The 12,549-nt window shown below is 35.0% G+C and overlaps 1 protein-coding gene and 1 long non-coding RNA gene across 2 annotated transcripts; both read right to left on the bottom strand.

Moving 5' to 3' along the window:
• Positions 1 to 305: 305 nt before the first annotated feature.
• Positions 306 to 6,284, bottom strand: LOC124889375. Its single transcript, XR_007048320.1, has 2 exons — positions 5,642 to 6,284; positions 306 to 564 (listed from the first exon to the last, which is right to left on the bottom strand). It is a non-coding gene; the product is annotated as an uncharacterized LOC124889375 (long non-coding RNA).
• A 4,587-nt stretch (positions 6,285 to 10,871) lies between these two features.
• Positions 10,872 to 11,657, bottom strand: LOC124889738. The gene is made up of 2 exons (XM_047401713.1): positions 11,311 to 11,657; positions 10,872 to 11,238 (listed from the first exon to the last, which is right to left on the bottom strand). The coding sequence occupies exons 1-2, from the start codon at positions 11,655 to 11,657 to the stop codon at positions 10,872 to 10,874; spliced, it is 714 nt and encodes a 237-aa protein (XP_047257669.1).
• Positions 11,658 to 12,549: the final 892 nt, after the last annotated feature.

A 12,549-nucleotide genomic window follows, 5' to 3' on the forward strand; every position in this document is an offset into this window, starting at 1 on the left:
TAGGGTTTAACATGGAAGCACTATGCAGTTAGACTCAATTCTTGTAGTTATGTGTTTTCGAGGATGGGGGGAGGAGGGGAGATTGTAGGTTGGCAATAACGAAGTGTGGTATTCATAGTAGAAAGCATAGTTGAGAAGTATCACTAAATTTTGTAGTGTCATGACCCGATTTTCGAGTCATGATGGCACCTACCACAACCCACCGGTAGGTAAGCCAACACCGTAATCCGGAGCTAATGAAATAAGTTACCTTGGTAGAAACGTCCAACATGGACCTTATGCAGCAATACAATATAACAACAACATTCCAAAAACGAAATAACTAACATTCGAATACCAATCCGATGACTTGATAGTATAAGTACAAGAGCAACTCTAAATCTGACAACAGAAATTACAATTCGAAGTCTCACAACTTAATTAGTCTTATACAATTCTCTCGAATACAAAAGATAAGTAAAGATGGAAGGAAAAGAGGGCAAGTCGAACTCCAAGAGCTCACCCTATCTCCGGATGATCAACACGACACGATCTCGACTCAACAACAGCAACTAGAATTCGGGTCTGCACCAAAAAGGTACAAAAGTGTAGTATGAGTACCAAAACAAGGGTATTCAGTAGGCATCATCGGCCGATTGAGCTAAATTATAATATAAGGACGATATAAAGTAAGACAATAACTTAAAGTCAAGGTATAGGATAGTCAAGGTATAGGATCGAACCTGAATCCTCTTCGATATCACTATATAAAATAGCTAATCTACTCGAGCAATAGCATAACGTATCATATCACCGTATACCATAATCGTCATACAAATGCGTAATCATTTCGGAAGCGTAAGGCCACGTATATACAATAACAACCATGTATTTATCATAATCAACACCAACCATCATTAGAATATAAAGCACAAGAACTTACTATGACGTCCCATACCGCCGGAAAGTACACGCAAAAGAACACAACAAAGAATTCATCATAGCATCCCATACCACCGGGGAGTACACCAAAAGAATGCAATACAAGAACTCATCACGGAGTCCCACACCGCCGGAGAGTAAGCTTAATTCCAGTAATCATAGTCCTCGTGTAATATATGCACGCAAAAGTAAAGACAGCATTCTACCAAGGAGACCATGCAAATTAACAGAGAAAATCTCTGATGAAAAAATGTGTCAAGTCTACAGTTGTCATTTATAATTAATTCAAATAGCAAGAGCTAGTGCACATCCTTCAGATAACAAAAGTATTGGCCGAATCATTACATAGGATATGTCGAACACAAATCTGAGAAAATGGTAAACAATATTCAGTGACCAGACATGTTCTAATGCTCAAATCACTCCAACTGCCAGCTCTCTAAGACATGAAATTTTTAATTGGGTTTACAACTCAGTTACATACGACAAATTCAGTGACATATCTCAAGCTTTTTTAAACTAGCAGCGAGTAAACAACCAAACCGTTGATCATTATAAGCAACTAAAATGCAGCTTACAACCACATAATCCAGGTAAATATAAACATTCTACTGGCCAACAAGGACAATCACCATAGCATAGTTATATAGTTACTTATTCTCCATTTCATTGATGAAATCCAAGTCTAGTCTATATTAGCTAAGCTCCATATCCATGAAACACTAGTTTACAAGTCTTATAGTTTACTAGTCATCAAATAAGGAAAAGCTACAAGTTACCAACACTATTATTTATTCATCTATCTCAAAGCCATTTTCTAGTTAGCATCCACAGTATATAAGTCGTCAATTAAGCCACCACGACATCACATGCTAGATGTCAACTTAATTATTCATCATACAATACTAAGACCAATATCATTAGGCATGTTACAAACTTAAGGACTAGTTTCCATATTTTAACCAAGTAAGGTCCTCCAAATAGTTTACTAGGTTTCTAAGCCCACGAGTCAAAGCCATTTATTAGAAACAACTAGTTGTCACATAAGTCACTTTACTAGGCGAAATTCCATAACATAACCATTTATTCAAATCAAGAAGATGACTAAGTGAGCCCTTAATTTTCCACGTGATTATCCTATCAAGTGGAATTAACCCAATCTTAAGCCTAACTTACCACTTGTTACTAATTAGAGTCAACAACGGTCACACCCCTTATTTAGTGATTAGTGACAAAAAATGAGTATCAATTACCGCGAAAGACATCATGTCTCGAGTACATCAATGGATAGCCACACCCGGCATAACCTCACATATATACACATGCACTTATATAAAGTTGCCCCACACGGCATCATAACATCATTACCTCTTTCGGATTTACCGGGTATCATCATAACATCATTACCTCTTCCGGATTCACCGGGCCTCATCATAACATCAACATTTCCTCCGGGTTCACCGGGCATCATCATAGTATTAATATTTCCTCCGGATTCACCGGGCATCATCATAGCATCAATATTTCCTCCGAATTTATCGGGCATCATCATAGTATGAATATTTCCTCCGGATTAACCGGGCATCATCATAGTATCAATATTTCCTCCAAATTCATCGGGCATCATCATAGTGTCAATATTTTCCATGACAACAACATACACACATATATGGCCCAAATCAATAAACATACACAAGTTCACAATAATTGAGTAATAGAGATGTAAGATACATAAACCATCACACTTTATTACTAGTTGTCATACCCCATTTTAACCGAGGTCAAAATAGTGTACAACATATTGGAAAACTTCTAATTAAAATCAGGAAGTCGCCACCTAATTGGTTCTACGGTGAATTAGGACACCTATTATAAACCATGTGATTAAGAGAAATTAAAGACATCATTTTAAGGTCTACTTATCCTAGGATACTACATAAGAATTCTAATTATCCTAAAGGAAAGAGATTAGGCACTCTAACTATGATTAACCGGTCAAACTTAGGTTATATAAGAAAATCAAAAGCTATGTTAAGAAAGATATAACTAAGATATAAAAATATATCTTATTAAAGTAAAACATGCTAATTATTTATAAGGAAAGATTAGAAAAACCTCATAATAAAATCTACTTTTCAAAATTTACCGAAGATAGATAAAATATAGTCGTTAATAAATAAATAAATAAATAAAATATTTTTTGTCATTTGAAATCCTAAAAAGACCTTGCAAAATCGGTTTGGCAAAGCCGCCATTTTTTATTTGAAATTAATGAAAAAAGACGTTGATTTACCATATCTAAAATTATTAAAGCCGATTTCCGAGTTCAACAGTAATAAGCCCGTCTACCACAAAATTTACATATTTTAACTATTTTGATACTATTAATTAGTGAAAACTAACTTGATTCTAAGGATAGGCTACTATTTCATATTAAAGAAGCGTTAATGGCCATGAAAATCTAAGAGATGCGCTTACCTATTAAATTTCAGCCATTTAACATATAAAGCCAGAAATAATGCCAAATTTAATATCTAAGAAGTAAAAAAAAGAAACAAATAGATTTGCTATCTATTCAAAGGAACTAAAAAATTTCAAATAAAAAAATATAAATTCCCAATGAAATTGTGCAATATTTTAGTAAAGAGATGACAACATGTGCAATAATACAAAGGGAAATAAAAGTTTAGAAAGGGAAAGAGGCACTAGACTGTTAGACGGGAATGCATGTGTAATGCTATATTTGTTTGTTTCTCTGATTTGGACAGAGATGGAGTCAAGCCATGAGACTCCAAACACGCTCCCAAGTATACATGTGAAGCAAAGAAATAAGGATTAGCGCCTATTCATGATAACAATGAAACATGAGGGAGCAAATTAATATAAGAACATAATTTTAATGCTTAATCGTACAAGGCCATATCTAGCCAAACTTTGCTTGCGAAGGATGATTCTTGTACGACGGAATTGGTCTATGATGATCCATAGAAACAAAATTAAGGAATATTACTACTAGTGTAAATTTAATAATATTACTACTAGCACATTTTCCAAGTTATCACTTAAACACACATTTGTACACCACAATCAGTTAATTAGATCAAACAAGGGAGGGACAAATTAGAGAATTAATCAAATAATTGTAAAGTGCAATCAGATTAGTAAAGTACGTACTCAAAAACTGTGTTAGTATGAATTCGTTAACATGGAACTTAGACAACAAAGGACAAGAGTCGTACCACAGTCACAAGTGCACGTCATCTAATTATAGGGGTGTCCAAATTTAACTATTATTTATGTTTTCAAATGATACCAAACAAACTACCATAAGACCTGTGTCATAGTAGAGAGTGAATGGTAAAAAATGTTTTCTTGCAAAAGTGATTAGATATCCAGAAAAATATGCTCGATGTAAGCTGGAACAGAGAAGTAACATGACAAAAAAAAGTTTGTTGTATGCTCAAAGTAAGCTAGCCATGATGAACCACTTGCCCCGAGTTACAGATCGAGTAACCGAAGAGTTGTTCAAACGCCATATAATTAATCTGCAATCAAAACTAAATATAACCAGCCCCATACGGAAACACCTAGTAGGACGACTTCAAAATAGCACATATTTTATTTAGAAAAATCGATTGTTCCCATACTTTAGAGTAAAATGGTCTAAATGGTTCATCATATAGTGAACTCCATCTAAATGCTAAGGAAACGAAAATTTAAACAGCAAATTTCAGTTGCAGAAACTTCAATTCAGTTGGTTATAAGAGTAACAACATTGGCAAAATAAGACCATAAGTGTTCTTAACAGAGAAGTAATCGTTATATAGCACCATAAGGGTTCTTAAAAGAGAAGTAATCATAATATTTTGATATTGTCAGGATAACATATCTTCCTTCATGCTCACTACGTCAAAGTCACACTTTTACATATTCTTTTTTAGACTCGATTTCATATAGGACTAATTCATTAGCTAAGTTGCAGCCCAATAAAGTTAAGCTAAAACAGAACTTTTAGCAAATCTTTAAGCACCTACATACACAAGATTCTGAATAGGAACAGAGAAAACGATCATTTAGCCTTTAAATCAAGTTTAGGCTCAGAATGAAACTCCGTGCTTAATTCAACACTTCTAGACTCAAACTACTATTTCTAAATTCAATGTTGTATAAATAAGCAAAACAGTGACCCACAAGAAGAGCGGCTAGTACAGTTTCAGAGATGTAAAAAATGAATCTTTTCATTCTAATTTGGAAAGCTAAAAAAACTTCGCAGGTGCACAATTGATTAAAGACTTAACCACATACCTGCCACGGTATTCAAATATACAAAACCAAATTCAGAATGCTTTTTGATCCTTTTCCATGATAAACCGAAGGTTGCGAACATCTTATAAACACGCGATTATGCATGCAACAAGCTAGACAGCCAGTGCGACATCAAAAGACATCCATAATGATATAACAGTTATCCCGTAATGGGCAGCCAAACTAAAACAACTATTAAACTTTGTAGAATTTACTCTGACTAAATCGCAAGTCGCGAGCACTTTTATAAACACATAACACATAGCTTAATGTAAATTAAAAACCAAACTAATTTGGTTTTGCATTTTTCATGCCCAAAATCAGTCGGCTAAAATAAACAACATCCCGACTCGTCCCATAATTAAGTATTTGCGGAAAAACTAAGCATGAACAGTTGAGACGAGATAGAATTTACCTTGTGTGGGGCAGCAAACTAAGGCTTTCCCGTCGAAGATTCGAACACGAAGTCGAATACGAATGATGAAAATCAATGAGAGTATAGAAAGGATAATCGGAAACTATAAAATAAAGAAAGCTTAATGAGTGAAAGAGTATGGTAGGCTCAAAAATTCCCCAATTTTCTACCACTTGAACCCTCCTCAAGGTGAAAAAGAGCCCCCTTTTATAGGCAAAAAATGGAACGGCTCCTTGGAAGATCCTTGAGAATTTGAAATGGTGATAGTTTGGTGAAGGAAAATCATATTTTTAGAAAGATTGAGACTTTGATTGAAATTTTGATATAGTAGGCTTGAGTTTTTCAAGAAAGGCAAGCTCTTTGTCTGTCAAGAATGGACCAAAGACCATTGAACCTACAACTACCCCCTTTTCAGAGGTTTGCAGTGGAGGAGGAGAGAAACTCACTGATGTTCGCCATTGTTCGGTGGTCTGAGGGTGGCTCGGTGTTGTTGGTTGATATTGTTGAATAGAAACTGGGTTGTTGTTACTTGTATTGCTGATGTTGCTGTATTGTACGGGTAAAAAGGGAAGATTATAATGTGGGCCGGGTCAGATAGTTGTAATTGGGCCAGGGTGGTTTCGGTTGTTGGGCTGGACAGGGTTAGTTTTAATTATGTTTTAAGGACTGAAAATTGAAGGAATCGACCCAAATGGATAAGTGAATTAATCTAATTCTCCCAAATTTATTTCACTTAACTAATTCAACGATGCTTATTTTATTCTAAATTAATTTTTTTCAAAGGCGTACTTACACACACGTGCGTGATTGTACATATGTTTAGCTATAATTCGGAAATAAAGTAAAATAAATAAAATAAATTTGCAAAGATATAATGTTAATATGTTAATATGTATTTATTTATTCAAAAAGGTAGTGAACTGATAATTTTTTTTAACAAAAAATATATCATTATTACTTTATTTTTTCTCGAGAAAATTTATAAGATGTGTTATTAGTATTTTTAATAGAAAAGATAAGGAAAATATTATTTTCAAATTATTAATGAAAATATATATATATATATATATATAATATATATTTGAAAAATATTCAAGAATCCTAAGCATCGAGAAATTAATTTAATGAAAAAGGAAAGCCAAAATTGAGTGTCAACAGCTTGTCCCTCTTAGATCAAAGATAATGAAAGAGTCTTTGGGCGAAGACGTTGACTTAAACCAATTTTTTCTCGACTGGTAAATTAGACTGATTTGGAAAATGTTACACCCAAAAGGGTGGAATGGTGAAGCTAAAGGTAACATGATTGTGATTATGAATTTGTCCAAACCCTGGCTACGGAGTCGCCTACATATCTTGGGTTTCACGAAAATCAAATTGATGTAGTTCAAAAACATGTTATGATAAATTTTTTGAGATTCTCTCAAAATTTTATCCCTGTATCGGAGTTATGATTGCACTAGTCTTACTGGTGATAAGAAGAAGAATGATTTAGCGTGAGTGGAGTGGGTAAGATCGTGTCTAGAATCAAACCGCTTAGTTTCAAATTATGATGATACTGATATATAAAGATATATTTGGTAATAGATTTAGAGTTACGTTAGAACTTGTGAAAAGTAAGTCGAGTTGAATTCTGAATCGTCGATGCTACTAAGGATGCTTGACATTTTGCTAGCTTGCCCTAGTTCGCTGCTAAGAAATAGTTCCTCGTTGTGATGTATGTTTTGTTGTCGCAAATTATTTTTCCTATAAGAAATAAGACTCACTATAAAATTAGCAGTTGAATCAAAGATAAAGTTATAAATTAAAGAAATATAAAAAAAATATATAAGGATTAAAAAAAAGAATAAAGTTGCGTGGCTCATAAGATGAAGCGGTTGTATAGCCGAATATTGTGTCTGATTGTCTTCGGGGACTTCATGTTAAGTAATGCCACCAGTTATTTTTGGAGACTTGATGATACATGACGTCTTTGGTTGTTTTTGTAGACTTGATGACTAATGATATCTGTAAGATTTAAGGTAAAGTTATTAAAGTAGGTAGTATGATTTAAAGTAATTGGTAAAGTAAAGGGTAAAGTTAGAATATAGCTTCTCGGCTTATGTTGATGATATGATGAAGTCTCCAGTTGTCTTTAGAGATTCAATGATATCTCTGGTTGTCTTCAGAGGGTTGATGATGTATGACGTCTCTGGTTGTCTACCGGGACTTGATCATGTATGACATCTCCGATTGTCTATAGAGATTTGATCATGAATGCTATCTTTAATTATCCTCGAAGACCTGATAATGTATGTTGTCTCCTATTGTCTATGGAGAGTTGATAATAAATGAGGTCTCTGATTATCTACGGAGACCAATGTTCATAAACTCCGATTGTCTACGGAGAGCTAATAATGAATGATGTCTCCAATTGTCTACGGAGACTTAACGATGGACTCTGATTGTTTATAAAGACCCAATAATGAATGTTGTCTCCGATTGTCTATGGGATATGATGATGAATGACGCTTTCAATTTATTTATGGGGACTTGATGATATACTCCAATTGTCTATGGAGAACTGATAATGAATGATGTCTCTGATTGTATATGGGGATTTGATGAGTGACGTCTCTTTTTTTTTTTTTACAGAGACTTGATGATGAATGATGCCTTTGATTGTTTACGGGGACTTGATAATGTACTCCAATTGTCTATGGAGAATTGATAATGAATAATGTCTCCGATTATATAGGGAAACTTGATGATGAATGATGTCCCGATTGTTTATGGGAACTTGATGAATGATGTCTCCGATTGTCTATGAAGACCTGATAATGAATGTCGTCTCCGATTGACTACGGGATATGATGATGAACTCCAATTGTCTATGGAGATTTAATAATAAGTGAAGTCTTCGATTGTCTACGGGACATGATGATAGACTCCGATTGTCTACGGAGACTAATGTTGATGATGTAAATCCTAGATTTGCTTTAGAGTAAAATTGTTGAATAGAGTCATAAAGTAAAAGATGGAGTAAGTGATGAATAAGAAATAAAGTCGATTGGCTTATGATGGAGTGGTATGGTCAAGTGATGACTCCATTTATCTCTAAAGACTTGATGTTGGTTCCTGTAAAATTCGAGGTGAAGTTTTAGGTGAATAAAGTGAATTATAAGAAAGTTAATAGAGTAAAGAATAAAAACAAGTGGAGATGCTCAGTTGTAGATGGTGATTGTGATTGCTTGAATGTCGTCTTCTAATTTCGACATTTATCATGGATTAGAAATTCCTGATTCTGTATCTTTGTTGTCCCTGCACTCAAAAAAAAAATTTTAGTTGGGAAGGGGGGTGATGATTCGTGTTAACTCGAAGCTTGACCTTATTGATCCTCAGTTCATCTTCTTCATTCAGACATTGTAATATTCATCGAGACTTGGTAAATGAACAAGTAGTGAAAGCTTTTTTAAGAAAAATATTTAAAGGATATGTAAAGATATGTATAGTTTTTTAAACCTCTGCCAATTTTTGACTGTGACCCTTTTGAAACAAATGAACATGTTTTATCTTTTTACTCTTTGTCTGGTAACCCAAGTCAAATATACATTGACTATGTCCCATTATTCTCGTTCATGTCTACTCAAAATTTGTCCAAGTTTTGGCTTTAAAAATGTATACTAAATTTATGTTGTGGTGAGACCGAACCTTATATAGGTTGCCAACCTATCTCGCAAAGAGAATCAGGTCAGAAAGTAGTTCAAGGTACATCAAATGATTATCAAATTTTTCTAATAAAGGGACCGAACCCGATATGTGTTTCCTACATATCCCACCAAGGGAATCAGGCTGTGTGTAGTTTAAAATTACACAAATAAGGCTTTCTAGTTTCTATCCTAATGTGACAGAACCGTATGTGGGTGGCCCATGTATCCCAACGAGGGAATTAGGTTAGAAATTAGTTCGTATTACAATAAAAAAATAATTTTTTGCTATAGTAGAACCAGACCCATTATGGGCTACCTATGTATCCCACCAAGGAAATCAAGTCAAAACATAGTTCGTAAATTACGTACGAAAAGGGGTTACATCCAAATGAATCCTATCTAAAGTCTTCCTATGATGCAGTGTCTTGACTTATCATGAATGGATATTCGTCGTGCTCAAATTGTTCCATGTTCGTCATGTTCCTTGGTTGGTCGATCGAACTCTTAGTCAACTTCAAAGCTTTGTTCATTTGTTTCATTATGTCATAGTCATAAATTAACGATTTTTAATAATTTATATAGAAAGAGAGAAATTAAATGATAGAAAGTTAATGAAAAATAGAAAACACATTCATAGATTTTGTAATTAAGCTTCCAAAAGATGAGGCAAAAATACATATAGTTTTAGGCATAATCAACCCTCAATTTTTACAATCGTACCTTTCAAAAGTGTTACAACTTGTTCATTCTACCAAGACCCCCGGCAAATCAGGTACAGAGTACAAGTCCAATTCTTCAATGTTTCCTCTAGTTCGGTACCCCAAATGGTCGGTGTCTTGATGCTAGTAGTAGTAACCTCCATTGACGTTGGCTCTTGGACTATTATCATAGGAGCGTCAAAGATCAATGATGTGTCCTTTCCCACCTTTCTAATTGGTACATTGCTTTCTTTTAAATCAAAATCTTTCTCAATAGTTTTTATGTTCACATTAGCATTCCCATGGTTAGGCAAAGGGTTATTTTTCACATTGGGTTGAGGCCCAGTAAGTTGGATCACTCTTTCCTTAATTATGGCTTCAATCTTGTTTCTAAGGCTATAAAAATTCTCAGTATCATGTCTAACAACTCTAGAATGATACACATAACACTTGGAACTGTCAAACCATTTTGGAACAGGATTTGGAATTTTCCTTCAATTGGTTGTACCACACCTGATTTTTTTAATCTTTCTAATAATTGAGCATATAATTCAACAATTTTGGTGTAGTTGCGAGTGTTTTTGACTTTAGGATTTGGATGGGCTTTAGGTGCAGCATGTGGGCGATTTTGGTTGGTTGGAGCTGGGATGGGTTGGTATGGATGTGGAGCTTGGTAAGCAGGAGCTGGAGGTTGATAGGAATTTTCTTGGGTATTGTAGACAGGATAAGGAGTTGGTGGAAGTTGATAGAGTGTCTTGGAAGTTCCAGTATATTGGTAAGGATAAATAGACTGATGTGGTTGATTTAGGTATAGAGGAACTTGATTTGTCTTGTATCCTTGGTAAATCATGGGGAAGATACATCTTCTTTCTTCTTTTTGTTCTCATTAATGAAACCATATTGAATTGCTTTGCTTGCAGCTTGTAAAGATGTATAGTCTTGGATTCTTCCTGATTTTATCCCATCTTCCAAGATTTCCCTTATTCCGACGACTTTCATGAGCTTTTGTCCCATCATAGTTATCATTTTGTCATAGTAGAGGCTGTTATCTTGGCATTCAATGAAGGTAGAGATCATTTCACTTTCACTCATTGGTGGTTGGACTCTAGCTGCTTCCACCCTCCAATGCAGAGCATACTGACTAAAAGTCTCAGTTGACTTCTTCTTTAACTTAGCCAAGTAGAACCTAACTGGTGTGATTTCTGTGTTGAACCTGAACCTATCTATAAAGTCTTATGCCATATTATTCCACCCATGCTATTTATGAAGATCCCGTTGTGTGTACCAAGCAAGAGCTTCACCAGACAAACTTCTTATGAATAATTTCATTCTAATCATTTTGTTTCTCCCTACTCCTACCAACTTGTCATAGTAGTCTCTTAAATGTGCATGTAAATCACTGAATCTATTGAATAAATCAAACTTTGGAGGCTTATATCCTACAGGCAAGTCAATGTTATGTTGCACACACAAATCCTCATATTCTAGGCTTTTGCTTTCCTTAGTAATTTGAAGGTTTCTCATTGCTTCCTTAAGATCGCGAATCTCCTTTACTAATACATGATCGACCTTTGGTTTGGCATCGTTCTCCATTTCCTCATATTGGTCTACCTCAGGTTGGAACCTGACCATGATTGGGTTGGTAAAGGTTTGATCTTCTACTGTATATACAGGAAGAACATATTGGGCATAAGAAGTGATAATATGTGCCCCTTGTATATGTTGGGATGGGTAATTTTGTACGATTGGAGTATTTTGGATTGGATGCTTGTGAAGGATTATAAGAGGTATTAATGGGTGGTTGATTTGTAAGAGTAGCTTTAGGTAGTGCATAGGTATTAAAAGGTAGTGATACGTGAGGGATGTGAACTGGAGATTGGTTTAGTGGATTAACGAGTGATGGATTAAGAGGAGTAACATAGGTAGTATAGACTTGTGGTTGACTTTGTGGAGGTGTATAGATGGGAAGCTAATTTGGTAGATTGGTGGGAGTGATTGGAGGCAGATTGTTATTGACAGGTGGAGGATGTTGAGGAGAAAAGTATTCTGGGACTAGTGAATCAAGTAATGGAAAGCGTGGTGGATTTGGTGCGACATTTCTGGGTTCAGGAGGTGGACTTTGGAGTGTAATGGACAAATTAGTCAAGTTCTTAACCCGATTCAGCCCTCCATGTAAATCCTCAATCTCTTGAGTCAAGCGGGCAATAGTGTCATTTTTGGGAGTCTCAAGAGGGTCGCTAGGAATCGCAGTGTTACCAGTACTAATTGGATTAGATATGGTTGGATCAGACATAGTGATTCTTCTTCCTTGAATAGCCCAACTACGTCGTGGTAATGTTGAAGCCTTGGACCTTGTGAAGTAAGGATGGTCGGCCAGTTTGATGTTAACACGAATCAACTATCTTTGGGGATAAAATAAAAAGGGGAGAAAAATAAAATAAAAATGATGTTAGTTTTAATGAGGGGATTAAGTAAAGTATGTTCAAGTAAATCTAATAGATTATGTAGAGTTTTCAAGTAAGTC

Source organism: Capsicum annuum, chromosome 12 (assembly GCF_002878395.1).
Source record: "Capsicum annuum cultivar UCD-10X-F1 chromosome 12, UCD10Xv1.1, whole genome shotgun sequence".
NCBI lineage: Eukaryota > Viridiplantae > Streptophyta > Magnoliopsida > Solanales > Solanaceae > Capsicum > Capsicum annuum.